Source organism: Alternaria viburni (genome assembly GCF_023758015.1).
Source record: "Alternaria viburni strain BMP 2772 chromosome Unknown scaffold_7, whole genome shotgun sequence".
NCBI lineage: Eukaryota > Fungi > Ascomycota > Dothideomycetes > Pleosporales > Pleosporaceae > Alternaria > Alternaria viburni.
Genome location: NW_026055776.1, coordinates 376,238 through 391,153, shown reverse-complemented (window position 1 = coordinate 391,153; position 14,916 = coordinate 376,238). Strand labels below are relative to the sequence as shown.

The 14,916-nt window shown below is 52.0% G+C and overlaps 3 protein-coding genes across 3 annotated transcripts; 1 reads left to right on the top strand and 2 right to left on the bottom strand.

Moving 5' to 3' along the window:
* Positions 1-1,636: 1,636 nt before the first annotated feature.
* On the bottom strand, positions 1,637-4,032 carry J4E79_004089 (uncharacterized protein; the record flags this gene model as incomplete). Its single annotated transcript, XM_049352979.1, has 3 exons — positions 1,637-3,183; positions 3,297-3,326; positions 3,576-4,032. The coding sequence occupies 3 exons, from the start codon at positions 4,030-4,032 to the stop codon at positions 1,637-1,639; spliced, it is 2,034 nt and encodes a 677-aa protein (XP_049212358.1).
* Positions 4,033-8,473: 4,441 nt separating this feature from the next.
* J4E79_004088 (uncharacterized protein) lies at positions 8,474-12,752 on the top strand (the record flags this gene model as incomplete). The annotated part of the gene is made up of 2 exons (XM_049352978.1): positions 8,474-8,626; positions 8,745-12,752. The coding sequence occupies 2 exons, from the start codon at positions 8,474-8,476 to the stop codon at positions 12,750-12,752; spliced, it is 4,161 nt and encodes a 1,386-aa protein (XP_049212357.1).
* Positions 12,753-13,329: 577 nt separating this feature from the next.
* J4E79_004087 (uncharacterized protein) lies at positions 13,330-14,562 on the bottom strand (the record flags this gene model as incomplete). Its single annotated transcript, XM_049352977.1, has 3 exons — positions 13,330-13,488; positions 13,588-14,095; positions 14,207-14,562. 3 exons carry the CDS (start codon positions 14,560-14,562, stop codon positions 13,330-13,332), a joined length of 1,023 nt encoding a protein of 340 aa, XP_049212356.1.
* Positions 14,563-14,916: the final 354 nt, after the last annotated feature.

The window sequence follows — 14,916 nt, the reverse complement described above, 5'->3', positions numbered from 1 at the left end:
TGGAGGCTGATGTCGACCGTGGCACAAAGCCCAAGGTTGCACGCCGTTGAAAATTCTCGCTGCATGTCAGCATCTTGCAGAAGTTCATGATAAGCGAAGCTCTTCGTGAGCATGGCTCAATATGCGCGCGATCGATGCGTTGATTGGCATGCTCGTACGGATGTCCTCCGTTTCGGTTCGCTTGCCGTCTCCCGCCTGCCGCAAGAGCCCTAGCCAGGGGACGTAGAGCTGCAGACTTCGGACCTGCAGATTGTCGTCATTGGACTCGGTTTCTAGACACTCTGTTGCGATAATCATGATTTGCAACTGGGGGGCGGAAATGTCGAAGACGCGCATGCAATCTATTGACATTGTCTAGTGTTTGACATGCTGAGGGAATTGTGGTGGCTGGTGGCCTCTAGGCTAACGGATTCGGCGCGCGGTGCGCTCAGCGATGACGTAGACGACGCGTCGGCGAACAATTGCCAGCTTGAGGAACTTCGAGGCTCCAAGACGTTTTAACAACGCGTCGTTGAGCATGGAATCCGATGCAATTCTCTGCTTCGCATGGACAATATTGAGTCTATGGAGAGTGACCACACTGGAGGGGCTATCGCACCACATCAGCTATCCAAATACCGTTCCCCATCGCGGCGCGTCCACAGGTCTATTCAAATCAGTTTGTCGCGATAATCATTCTACATTAACGGTCCATCGACACAAAAGCCTGTTACAGTGCATCACGACTCGAGGGTATATTTAAGCATACGTCTACCAGGAAAGGACGTGGCAGGGGGTGGGTGTCAGCTTGAGGCACTGTCAGGGAGCGCGAGGTGAAGAGAGGTGGCATTACGGATGCCGCTGAATTCAATAATATCGGGACAGCAGCCACATTTCCTACGACCCACGATCCCGATATACAATATGTGGCCTTGTAGACTTTCGGCAACACCTGTGCCAACTCACGCACCATACATCAAGTCACACAGAATACGCATCGAGTCCACGTCTGGCTGTCGCACTCAACTACCTATTCATCAATCCAGTCCTCGTATATAAATCTTCGAGGTTCTGCCTTTAATTTCTACTCATCCATCATATCAAGCACATCAGCATCTAACAGAACAACCACTAGTACTTTTCAGCTTCCACTTTATACGCAAAGCAGCCGCAACCAGCCCTAAACGTCTAAGCACCGAAAACCACACACATATTCGCCAAAACCCGCTCAACATCATGTTTCCAGGCGGCCGCTCGTACTACCCCTACCAGAACTCGCTTCAAGACGCAAACAACGGTGGCGGCTTTTACCCCGACCGCATGTATTCGCACCAGCCAGGAGCCCGTCGCGGCGAGACACGATACAATCAACTCCATGGCAGTGGCGATAGTGGTTGGAGTTATACCGGCGGTGGAAGGTATGGCAGGTTTGAGCCGTACGATAGGAGGGGCCCGCAAAGGCGGAGACGTTGATGGCAGGGGCAGGAAAGTGGTTAAGAGAGAGGAGAGACACCATTGAAGTCCGGGAATGAGGAAAATTGGATATCATGAGAATCAATGATGATCATTTTTATTGTAATAGTTTCAAGCCTATGCTATCCGTACAATCACTGCGTTCAGTATAGCCTGAAGACTTCCGTAGTGTCCCTTCTCCGTATCAACCCTGTTTCGCAAAAGCCCAGATCTGCCGGAACTGAGGATACAATACTGGCACCGCGTTGGGTACAGCGTTATACTCGGCATATCTCTTGATCGTCTCCATCTCTTTTCTCTCGATTTGGCTCTCTTCGATCGGTAAGTCCATTGTACTGCCGTTGCTTGTAGTGATGCGAGCGAAATATTCCACGTGACCTGGCGGATAAGTAGATGTTGTGCCGTTAACGAGGGGCGTTTTTGCAACAACTGTAGGTGGTGGCGTTGGCGGCACCGCCTGGTAAGGTGATTGATAGGGCTGGTGCGAAGACGGCTGAGGATGAAGGGCGGGGGAGCTGGTTCTGCTAATACCGATGCTCAAGAAATGATTATCCGGAAGCTGCGAGGGCGCAACGCTTCCCAAAGCATACGAAGGCGTAGAGCTGGCTTCTCTAACAATGGGAGTAGGCTTAAGAGTCTCCTCACGACTAGCCGTTTCGCGATCTTCGGTCCCACTCATAACCTCGTCTTCGTCGGGAGCGGATGATTTTCTTGGGTTTCGTTTGGATTTCGATGGCTTCTTCGAAGTTGAGAGCGGCTGGTCGACTGGTGCCTTTATAGGGGAGTTTGCCGTTGACGTCGCATCTGGTTTGTTGGTTTCGGAAGCGTTCAGGTTTGCGGCTGCAGAGCGTCGGGTGGCTCGACGCGTTACCATCTGAGGTGGATCTTCTGTCCTTGTGACGTTCTCATCTTCTTGCTGAACTGGCGCTTGATCTGATGTGTCGCTTCCTTGCTGCTCGGACTTCCTTGGGCGGCCGACTATCTCGCCGTGTTTACCCCGCTTACGGTCTCCAGACGTGGCAGTTGGCTCACTCTTTCTTTTGATGGACTTCCTAGAGTTAGGAGGTAGCTTGTCCAAGTTTGACGGTACTGGATCAGCCGCAGCTGCAAGAAGATACGCAGAGGCACATACCGAGCCAGACGCTACTTCCTCCTCCATCTCGGCCTCTTGCTCGTTTACGGCTGTAGGGGATGTAGCCAGATCAGTTGTGGATGGTACGACGATGTCAGAAGCTGGATTGACAGATGTGACATCTTCCACTCCATTCATCTCCTCAGCCTCATGGCTAGACACTGGAGGCGAAGGCGGCTGGACATCTGCCATCAGATCTTCATCTTCGGCTGGTGCAGTCTCGGTTTTTTCGCCGACTGTGTTTGGTGCAGGTGATTCCTGTTTCTTCATATTTCTCAAGCCCGTACGGGGCTTGACTGCCTTCTTCGGCTTCTTAGCTTTTTTGGTCTCGGGCTCGACATCGTCCTTGGGTAGGTAGCGTCCATTTGGGCCGCGAACCTTACCCGCGCCCGCATCTCGTACTTCCGACTCTGCCTGCAAATCCTCACTGGGGTTGGAGCTGATGTTGCGCGATACGGTACCGCCTATGGGATTTGATAGAAGAGCGCCACTCTTGTCGTTAGGTGAGGTCTGGCCAAGAGCTTCCTCGGTTTTAGGCAAGCCTGATGGGGGTGGCTCGGTCTGAGACATTGCATGACTATCCGATTTTGAGGCGAGATCTAGCGTTTTTTGTCAGCATAATGAAGGAAGCGGAAACGAAAGTGAGCCCTGAGATGTGGGGTGGAGTGAGGTAATCAAGTAAGGTTGGGTAAAACAGGCGGTGGTAACTTACGTGTCTCCTGCTGGTTGCTCTGTGAAGAAGCTGCAGAACTTTGAGACCGATGGGAAGGTACGGTCTGACTCTCAAAGCTCGGCTCTCCAGACGATTTGGAAGTAACGTTGGATGGAAGTGGTACAGGAGTCTGCTGTGTCGGACGTGGGTAAGTCTGCACGTATGGTTGGTACCGGCTAGGCTTGGTTGTACCAAACGGCACTTGGAGTTCTGGTCCTACGGAGGCTGTAATGGCAGAAGTCAGTATCTGCAGGCAGGATTGGGCGAGAGCTTACTTACCATCAGGTGTGACAAACCCGTGGGGCGGCTGCCCAGCTAGACAAGCTTTCTTCTGCAATCCGTCAATTGGGAACATGACTCCGGGAGCGGCTTCACCGCGCGCGTTATTTCGAACCATAGCTGATGACATCTCCTTGAAATGTAAGTCGAGGATTGGCCATTTGTCCTGGGTTTTGCCACTGAGAGACCGCACCCTACGGTAAGCCCTGTCCAATCTGCTGAATTCCTGTGCGGTACGCATCGGTTCTGTCAACGACGCGTTCCTGGGGGCGCTGAGGTATCTTTCCTGTATCCATGTAGCGAGCTCGATATCATCCTGTGTTTCGCTATTGCACAGAACCTCGTGAATCTTCACTAGAGTTGGGATGTCGGCATAACCGAAGAATTCCTCGGGAAGTAGTGCTTCGGAAGCGACGTAATCAGCGGGTGTGTATGGCATGCTGTATGTGGGCGCCATGGTCGTAGTGTTGACGAAAGCTGTTTTGGTATGGGTGGAAGATAGGAAACAGCGTTGGGTGTGTGGGAGCCGAGCTATTGCGGACTTATCTGACCACGGTGACCGTGGAGTGAATACAGTTGAATAGATAAGGTGCGAGTGGTGTAAGTATTCAAGTCTTGCTATTGTCGCGCGACCCAAGTGAAGCCAGCGGTGAGGATTTTGACCGGGTAGCGGCCGGCGTCGGGCCCACGTGTGCGCCTGCGCAGTGCGAAAAGTGCAAGTGGACGTCGTTGGATCGGACCCAGACGACTACTGTATGTGACTTGGTGGTAGTACTCGAGAATCTTGAGCAACTGGAGAGTTTAGAGCAAAAGGTGGGGAACGAATTGGTGACGGCGAGGGTGGAAGTCCGTGCCCAGTGGTGCCCAGGTGGTGTTCTAGAAATTCCGTAGCTTCGACGGAAACTTCAGAATGGCACAAAACCTGTCACCACCTTGGGAGCCAAAGAACTTGCCATTTATTACGCGGCACAACACGTCCAGTACCAGATGCAGTGTACTGTAAATGTGACTCTTCAGGCATTTTCGTTGAGTGCAAAGAGATCTCGGGATGGTCCGCTGGTACCTGGCTACCTAGTTCGAGCTTTCCCGCCGCCGCGCTGAGTGCCCGCGAACCTGGAACTTTCAACACATGAGCAGATGAGACCCTCAGAAGCGAAACCCTCAGACGTCTATTCTATGACTAGCCACTATCAACACACTGGATATTCGCCAGCCTGAAGCTCATTATCTGCATCTCTATCTACCTAGGTAATCTCGGTTCTGAAAACCCCCACACACGCGCCAGAGCTCCTCTCCCCAGCCCATCATATCTTCCCTACGCAAATTCGCCTCCGAGCCCTGTTCCCAGGCCATTCCCCGCGACGTGACCATAGTTCTTGCCATGCTGAAAAGTAGCGGCCAAGCGTGGTCATCTACGTCGATACCGCGAGGCAACGCATCATGTATCGACTCTCTGAGGGTGTCTTCGCTAACGGATAGCGGGTCGTGATCATCGGCATGATTACGAATCTGATGGTAAAGATGGTTGCTTACATACCAGAGATCGCGAACGACGCGACGACAGCCTTCGAGTGTTAGGCGACTGTTTATACCAATGATCTCGCCACCGAAGAACAGATACTGCTCCGGTGCAGAATGCGTTCTGTTGGCTGTTCCACCTCTTCTATCACTTCGTGGCGCATCTCTGCCGCCCTGGTCTCGTAAAGCGCCGAACGGAACAAGTGACCAGCTTTCGGTCTCTTCCGCATCCGTTGTTGACATGAAAAGCTTGTTTCTATCGAACGGACATGTGTTTGCGCCTTCTTCGAACCATTGCTGTATGCATGGCTTACCGAAAATGTGCCCACAAGGACGCAGAAGAACCGGTTCGTGATCTTTGGTGTAACTATTCCAACAAATGTGGCAAGGATCTGCTGCGGAACATATCGCGACGGGTATCAAGTCATTAAGATATGCCTCCCACAGGGGAAGTGGCGTATTAACAGGCATCTCAAACGCTGATGTTCTTGGCTTTGGGTCGAATAGTTCACTACGGACAATGCACGTTAGGAACTGGGGCTGAGGCTCTTATATTGGTATGAAGAACAAGCGTCCAAGAAGTGAGAGACACCGGTGAGACGTTACAGGTGACTACTACGGTTTGCTAGCCTGATACCTAATTACTGTGTTGGCTGAGACTTCGTCATATGCTACATAGCGAATGACGTAGCTATGTAGTTGAGACCGCGCAGCGAGTGTGCGCGCGACAGTAAGTCCGCATCCTTGCTTCGTTCCGGAATCGGTATCAACACTGTGCTATATCGTTTCTAATGTTACAACTTCCGTGGGATAAGTACGACTTCTGAAGCTCGTCCTGGGGTTTTAAAGTCGCAGCCACAGTTTACCGCTTCACTGCTTTGCTGACGCGGCGGCACTCGTCTCGTGGCTCTGCGCGCCGCTTTCGAGACATATCGCAGCTATCAGAGTAGTCTGGTCGGCATCCTGCAAGGGCCTGTGTCTTTGTTGGCTTGTAGCATGCTCGTATGGTCTGAGTGAGCTTTGGCATGGGGCTTGTCTCAGCCCGCGATATGATCGAAGTGCGTAGCGGAACCGGCGCATTATTCTTCTGCAGCTGTTCCTTAGTTACACGGTGCCAAAGTATCTTGGCAAAACGCGAACGAGCAGCTGGTGATGATGACGACCCTATTTGTAGACTTAGACTCAAAGAGCGATTTCGCCATTGAGATTGAAGCGTTCTCAGATCACTCTCGATCTCTGGATGGTCACTTGACACTACCCAGGCCCCAGGCTGGTCCGACAGCCGTATCTTGAAATTAGCGATTGGTGCCGCAACGGCAGTTGGTCCATACTTGGCTACAATGCTCCATGTGTCGTCCCGAAACCATTGCGCTATGTAAGACATGGGTACATCGCAGTACTCCTTACCTCCAGTCTCGCTGGCCGTCTTTCGATCTACCCATATCTTACGCATAAGAAGGTGAGTGCCTGGTCCCGACAAGTCTTGAGGGTTAATTACGGTGCCGAACATGAAGTGTTCCCAGCCATAGCCCCACTCAGCTTCTGGACAGTCAGCTCGGATGTGCGGCTCCCTTGTGTTGCCCCGTCGCAATATTCCCACAGCATGGGTAATCTCATGTACGAGTGTTGCAGCGAAAAGGAAATCGTGCCGAAACTGCGCACATCGCGACGCGCCTTCGTACTCACCAGTCGAATAAAAGTTACGCAACCAGTCCGCCATTTCGATCCTACAAGAAAATTTGCGCTGGAATGCCGGGCAACATGACGCGACATGGTGTGGACTTGCATTGTCCCGCAGTGAACGGGCGTATACTCGCTTCGCAGACGGTAGGAAGTGGAAGGAAACGCTGTGCCCAAGGCAATGCAAAGCCTCACGCACTCCGGCCAGATATTGACTGCGTTTCTCTTCGGACGCGTTCGCGAGCGGGTCTGAGAGGTAAGTCTTCTTTGCATCGTTAACTATGCCTATCAAGTCGCGTCCGTATAGAAGCGGTACAAAGAAAGCGAGGACGGTGTCATGGCTGAGAAAATGTGATGCCAACCGAAGCATCTGCTGCATAGGCCCGTTACTATCAAACCAACGCAACGTCGGATGGATTGGATTGCGCAAGTCTCCAGGCAGAACACTTTCGTCTTCTAGAAGTTTGAATCTGTCGTTTTTATTGCATGCTGCGATCAATCCGTTGATACCAGGGTTGGCTTCTGGGGCGACACGTTTCTGTCGCAGCGGCATCTGTTCCGTCATCGTTTGCGAATATGGAAAGGGTTTTTGCGCACCTGTACTCGTCATAATCCAATGAAGTATACATATTGGAGGCATGACCATTGTGGAGAGTCAACCAATACATAATGAGACAAAGCGGTGAGTCAAATGAACGACATGCCTGTCAGCTAGGAAGGAGGGTGGCCAAACTAGAACAATGCAGAAACAACACTTGGTTCCTAGAAGTTCGAGAAACATTGTGTTGAGCATGGGAAAGTCATCGTAAAAGAATCTGAACCACTGTGAACCAGGGTGGTGATCGGACGCATTGTGCAGCGATATCCATCGATTCTTCGGAGAAAATTCGGACAGTGGCATTTAGGTAAGTCGAAAAGTGAATGTGATAACGACCGCTCTGCGTGTGAGCACATGTGCCTGAACCAGCCGGAAGCTATTCTTTTAAACGTATTGAAAGATTTGGCGCGCTTTATGGTAGATGCGTGGACAATAATGCTGTCGTTCCGAGCTCATGTGGGTGGCTGGGGCGCCTTCATATCTTCGTAACATGTCCAGGGAAACGATCCAGTTGGTACAATGCTGCGAATAGCTTCGAGCTACTGCATGAGACTTGTGACAGACTATCGTTCTTGTCGTGAATGGAGTGCGTCATCGCAACGAGCTGCAGGTGGAGGTAACAATCGAATTAATCTCTATTAGCGTCGTGCGCATACTAGGAACTTTAGAAGTAGCGAAGCCCGCGCTCAAAGAATGCAATGATTTTGAAGACTGATGAATGTTGTGATGTTATGATGATCACAGAGTGAAGTTTCGGACGAAAGGACGGCACCGAGATCGGGACGCGTCAAAAGGCTTGGCGTCATGTGCTGGCGTGTCTTAGCGTGTTCAGACGCGTTTGCCCCGCTGTTTGCTCTTCAGGGACCGTTGGCCACATCCAACACATTCAATCTCCTCATTCACCGTTACACGCACTAGCGACGAACAGCTGGCCAATGCTTCAATGCTCTCAGTCACACCATCCTGCAAACCCCGCCAACCCCGCCATCGCTAGTTCGCAAGTTGCATGCACCCGTGGGTAGCTCCCGCCTAACGCGTCAAATCAGCTTCTGCATACATCAATACATTGCCGCAGCATCTCACTCATAAGCATAACCTAGCAATGGACTGGGACGACTTCCATCGACGCGCCAAGCGTGTTGTACCACAACAGGAGCTCAAAGCACGCCGGTGCTGGATTGGTGTGCTCGATCACCGCAAGTCTACGCAGGATGACTTCAAGGAAACCGATTTCTTATGGATGATAGGCCACAATGTAAGCTCTATACCCTTCCCTGTTCCGGGATAACGATTTTTTGGCGGCGTCAATGCGCGCGGAATACACCTCGAATGCGCCGATGCAGTACCATGCCCATCCGCTGACCTGCTTCTAGAAAATTCCTATCAATAAGATTCAGGATACTTACGAGAAACGGCATGATCTTATCGGTGTTCGCATTAGTTACAAAGGCTTTGTCGTCGACCAAAGCGATATCGTCAAGTCATTCTTAGTGCCGGAAGACAGTGTCGTGGTCTTTAATGCCGTAGACCCGCTCAACGCAACGGTACAACATCAAACACAAGACCCTCCATCGCTCAGGGAAGAGCTCATTCAAGCCGAGATCCCGCGTCGGCGCCAGGAGATTGAGTCTGGTCACGATGCTAAACAAACAGCAAACAACCATGTCAACCCTGGAACAATGGGAAGAGAACCACTACGCTATGGTGCTGAGACAGCCTCCATTTCCTTTCATGATGCATCAGGCCATTCGGCAACTCAACATAATCCCAGCTTTGCTTCGCCGTTGACATCGAGGCATACCAGTACTTTGAGTAGCCGCGCACCTGCACTCGACTCAGATAGGTATCCGCCGTGGTCTCAATCACGGTCTCCTGTTCAATATTCTGTGCCAAACCGATCTCATCAGCTACCACGGCGCTCTTCTAGTGAACTAAGCACACCGTCAATTCCAGGGGACAATTTCCGCCAGGCAATTCCTCGACCAACCGCTGCTTCAGTTACGGAGGGTGCAGCGCAAGCTGCTCGTCGTGAACCTACTGATGCGCGTCCTGCGGCACCATCGATGTACCCAATGAACAATTGTTCCGCCGTCAAGGAGGAGAGACAGTCGCCAATCCCTTTGCAACATACATCCCTTGCCCAAGATGGCCATGTGGAGCCGGAAAGCAGTTTTGACGCGGAAAAGATTTTCAACAGAGATGCCTCGCCGGAACAAGATGTCCAAGAAGAGTTGGGCTCCGTTGATCGATGCATTCGCTCAGTCATTGAGCTACGAGACCCTGACATCCTTGAGGCTGGCGTTTCCACATCGCTCAAAGTTCTCGCAAGCCTTAAAGACAAGTTTCTAAAATACTCAACATCTAATGCGGACGCTGCGGCATGGGTACAAGCCATTGAGAAGCTCATTCCCCAAGCGCAGCGAAAGCGCACTGTGGTCGGCGTAGTGGGCAATACTGGAGCTGGGAAGAGCAGCGTCATCAACGCTATGCTTGACGAAGAGCGGCTCGTACCTACCAATTGCATGCGTGCTTGCACTGCGGTAGTTACCGAGATCTCGTGGAACAGCAGCACCGACCCAGGCTCTAAATACTGCGCCGAGATTGAGTTCATCAGCCAGGCGGACTGGGAGAAGGAACTCACAGTTCTTTTGCGCGAGTTCCTTTCCGAGAATGGTTCTCTCTCGCGCGAGGCGCAGGATCCCAATTCTGATGCCGGTGTTGCATGGGCAAAGTTCCATTCCGTCTACCCGTCGGTCGCCAAAGATGCTTTAGGTGACTGCACCATTCCTTCGCTCATGTCCAAGCGATCCGTTGTCGACGTACTTGGAACTACCAAAAAGATACGCACGGCTAGACCGCAGTCTTTCTATCGAGAGCTCCAACGCTACGTGGATAGTAAAGAGAAAGTTGCCAAGAAGGACAAGAACAAGGAGAAGGTCTCCAAGCCAGCTTTCCAAACTGAGTACTGGCCCTTGATCAAGGTCGTCAAAATCTATACGAAGAGTCATGCGCTCTCGACTGGTGCAGTCATTGTGGATTTGCCGGGTGTTCATGACAGTAACGCTGCGAGAGCTGCTGTTGCTCAGGGTTATATGAAGCAATGCACTGGCCTTTGGATCGTTGCTCCTATCAATCGAGCTGTGGACGACAAAGCCGCTAAAACCTTGCTCGGAGACTCTTTCAAAAGACAGCTCAAATACGACGGCGGCTTCTCCAGTGTTACATTCATCTGTTCGAAGACAGATGACATCTCTATCACTGAAGCAATCGATAGTCTCGGGCTCGAGGAGAATGTTGCAACGTTTGAAGAAGAACAGGAACGCCACGATGAGCAGATAAAGCAGATTCGGAGCAAGATTCAAGAGTTAAACGAATCGCGAGAGGTCTATAAGCTTGCGATGTCGAGCGCAAGTGAGGACATTGAGGTGTGGGAATCACTCCAGGAGCAACTGGACGACGGGAAATCTGTGTTCGCACCCCAACCCAAGACTCACAAACGCAAGAAGGCTGTCTCGAACAAGCAGGCACGCAAAAGGAAACAGCTTTTCGATGACGATACGGATGATGATTTTGAGGATTCCGATTCCGATGAGTCTAGGAGCGACGATGAAGTCACATTCCAGGGAGAAAGGAAGCGGCTATCCGAAACTGACATCAAAGAGAAGCTGAAGGAGCTAAGGGAAACGAAGAAGAACGCTAGGCGAGAAGGGATAGCAATCAAGCACTCTATGGACGACTTGAAACCTCAAATCCGAGAACACGAAGCAAAGAAGGATGAAATCAAAGCTGAGATCAGCCGTATTTGTATTGCAGGCCGAAACCAGTACTCCAAATCGGCAATTCAACAGGATTTCGCTGCCGGCATCAAGGAAATCGACCAGGAAAACGCGGCCGAAGAAGACGAGGACAACTTCAACCCCGACGAGGAGATGCGCGACTACAGCCAGGTTGCTAGGTCTCTGCCAGTCTTTTGCGTCAGCAGTCGCGCGTACCAGAAGATGTGCGACCGAATGCAAAAAGACGATGAAGTGCCCGGATTCCTAACACCCGAAGAGACAGAAGTGCCCCAACTTCAGAACCATTGTAAGAAGCTTACTGAAGGCGGACGCATCCAAACTAGCCGCGCGTTCTTGATCAGCGTCTGCCAGATATTAACCACTTTCAACCTCTGGATGTCAAACCACGGGGCGGGTTCAAAGATGACGGACGAGGAAAAGCACAAGCAGGCCAGCTACCTAGGGCGGCGGCTTACTCAGTTAACGGAAGGATTAGAGGCAGCCATTGGTGCTTGCATCAAAGAGATGCGATCTGAGATGAAGACTCAAATCTTCGACAAATGCCCAGAGCTCATCAACAAGGCCATTGAATCTGCACCAGCTACAGCACATGCTTGGGGTTACAAGGATCAAGGTGGCCTCGCGTGGGGATCCTACAAGGCTGTCGTTCGACGCGACGGCGTTTATCATTCTTCTGCGGCCGGCCACCGTGACTTCAACTCCGATCTTGTGGATCCCATCATCAAGCAATTAGCAACGGGGTGGGAGCGAGCCTTCCAGACGCGTCTTCCAAAAGCATTTGATGCGTATATCGGCAATTCAGGCACGCTTCTTCACAAGTTTCACGAAGCCATAGAAGAGCGTGCGAGGACCAGCGGCGTTGGTCTGGCGAATCTCTCAATCTTAAAGTCACAGGTCTGCAACTACGAGCAGCTATTCAAGGATCTTGGGGTTACGCTCATCACACAAATGAACGAACTCCAGCGCGAAGCGAACCGTGACTTCAGCCCTTGTATCGCAGGCATCATGCATGACGTATACGATGTGTGCACAGAAGAGCGTGGCGCTGGATCTTACAAGCGCATGAAACAACACATGGAAGATCATGTGGAGCGGGAGCGACACAGAATGTTCCATGAAGCCATCGCCACAGTCAACAAGCACCTTGATGACATGTGTAAAGCACTACAAGAGTCAATGGAAACCAAGGTTGATGAGATTTTCGTGCAGATGGACAGGGACTATACCCGAGTGCTTGGTGGCGCGGCTGGCTATCAGCCCCTTAACCTGCAATCAAAAGAAGAGAGGGAGCTGAGGTCGGAAATCAGAGAGATCTTGGCAGGCATCGATGCGCAATTTGAGCCCATCGCTCGCGGCGACATCTTAGCAGAGAAAGATGCAGCAAACAGTACGGCCGAGGGAGAAGAGCAGATGGACGTTGACATGGAGGACGACCGCAGCATCGTTGACTCCGCACAGGACTCCGTCGAGGAGGACGTTGATGAGGCAGCTCCGATGGAGACTGAATCATCTATGTCCAAGAACGGTGGCGACCATGTCGACCGGCGTGCCCGAGTCGACGACGAGGTAGATGAGGAGATGTAGGTTTGCTCACGACACAGCATCATCTTAGCCGTCGATATCCGTATTGCTTCATCGTTCGCTGCTTTATACCCCAGGCGTTAGTTGAATCAGTTGATATGAAGGGCCTGATTAGGTTGACTCGCGAGCACATGCGAGAGGAACTGGTCATTTTCGGTGATAGTACGAGAGGAACGAGCGATCTTTCTTGCAATTTCAGTCGGTACTCCTCCGGTGTGCATGGTGTCTTTAGCCATTCAGTTATGGGCCGGGTGGAGACATGGATACTTGGTGTCAGTGCGTTACCAATGCAGTCTTCAAAACATCTCCATGAACGTGCACTCGTGAAAGTGAACACATCGGTAATGTTTCAGCCTCTCATACAAAGAAAAGCCGAACACTCTGGAGTCTACATCATGATGGGAAAACGCAAAGTAGATGATGTAATGTCAATGTACGCTCTAAGGTGTTCACCTTTCCCCAGAAGGTGTTTGAGTCAACAAGTCTTTTGTTCATGCGCTCCTGAGCGTCTATTGTCCTTAACCAAACTCCGTAAACGCCGCGTCGTTATGCCATGCCCGATACTAATGTATTGCCACATCTAATCGTCCCACTCCTCATCCAGGTTGTCTATTAACCTATCCTCATCTTCATTCCTTCGTCCCCTCCGTCCGCTATCCTGGCCGAGCGAGACGCGACTGTAGCCCCGGCGGGAAGGCATGAAGCGCGCACACGACGAAGTAAGAATGATGAACATGTCCTTCACGATGTCAGCAACACCAACAAGACATTCGAGCGTCTGTTATCACCACCGGGCGCTACTACTACTCCTTCTACGACAACAGCGGAGTAGACTTACAGAGAAGAAGCGCCAGATGCCTGCCCACATGGCGTAGTTGGGCAGCTGTCTCCATCCGCGCTGGTGCATGACGGTGCGTTGGTAGACGCAACCACCAGCAAAGTATACGGCTACGGCGATCATGACGATGACACCAAAGACGCCGCCGGGGCCTAGAGCTTGGGTATCCTGATGTACGCCTCCGCATGCGAAGGGCGAGCGGCCTTCGAAGAAGTACGAGCAGTCGTCTACCGCCGCGACGAAGGACACACTTGTTTTCGCGAGCGGGTCGTTGTCGCAAAGCAGAGAGATGATGGTAGTCTTGCGGCGCTCCGTCTTCTTTGAGCCTTTCTTTTTGTCTCCGTCATCCTTGTCATCGTCATCGTCGCCATCAATGATCTCGCGGGTGTCGAGAGAGGTGGGTTCAAGCGCGCGCTTTGATTTCGAGGACAGATCTGGGCAGAGCGAACCTCCGGTGTAGTTTAGAATGAGCTTGCGACCGCGGAAGATGGGCTCTGAGTTCTCGAGACTGGAAATCGCAAGGTGTCAGCATTGCGCCTCAATGGATTGTTCTGCCTGGTTGTGAACGAGCACCTTGAACCCCTCCATCTGTTCCCACTTTGTAGGATGCGAGACTCACCCAATAGCCCATTGCTTGTCTCCCCTCTCGTAGAATGCGCTGACGTTCTTCCAAAGGCCCTTGTCTAGATCTTGCACCTTGTCCAGCTCCTCCACTACAGGTCCACAGAAGTTGATTGTGAAGTTGGCATTGTAATCGTAGCCCTTGGCATGCCAGCTGCCTTCTTCGCCCTCCTTCTTGCTACTTTTCTTGCCATCCGACTCCGATGGTGGCTGGCGGCGCATAGGGTTCAGGTCGAAGAAGCGCTCGGACGTGGGTGAGATGACGGTACATGGCTTGAGCTGTTTGTCCGAAGCGGCCGCTGCGAATGGGCCCGACGCTGCCAGAAGCAGGAGCGAGTAGAGTAGGGATATCATCGCGTAGTTGATCGGCGCACTACGCACTATGAGGGTCGAGGCGTGGTGACGGTGAAGGTGGAGCTGATACGATTGTCCATCTTCGCAACACGTTGACTTCCGGCGCCGCGCCTTCCATGTCGAGTGCCTTGCAGCGGCAGTAACGACGGGCGGTAGCGCCCAAAGCAGTTAGCGCGGCCAAGATGGCGTGTGCGCGTCATTACGGCTGCAATGGAATCCGAGGTCCCTTTCATCGTCTGATGCGCCCAGCCTCATTCATTGCTATATAGGACACTGCACCCGTGGCTGTCTTTGGTTCAGGCGGCGCGACAATCACCCTCGGCGAAGACGACAACTGCGACAAGGACCTTTGTT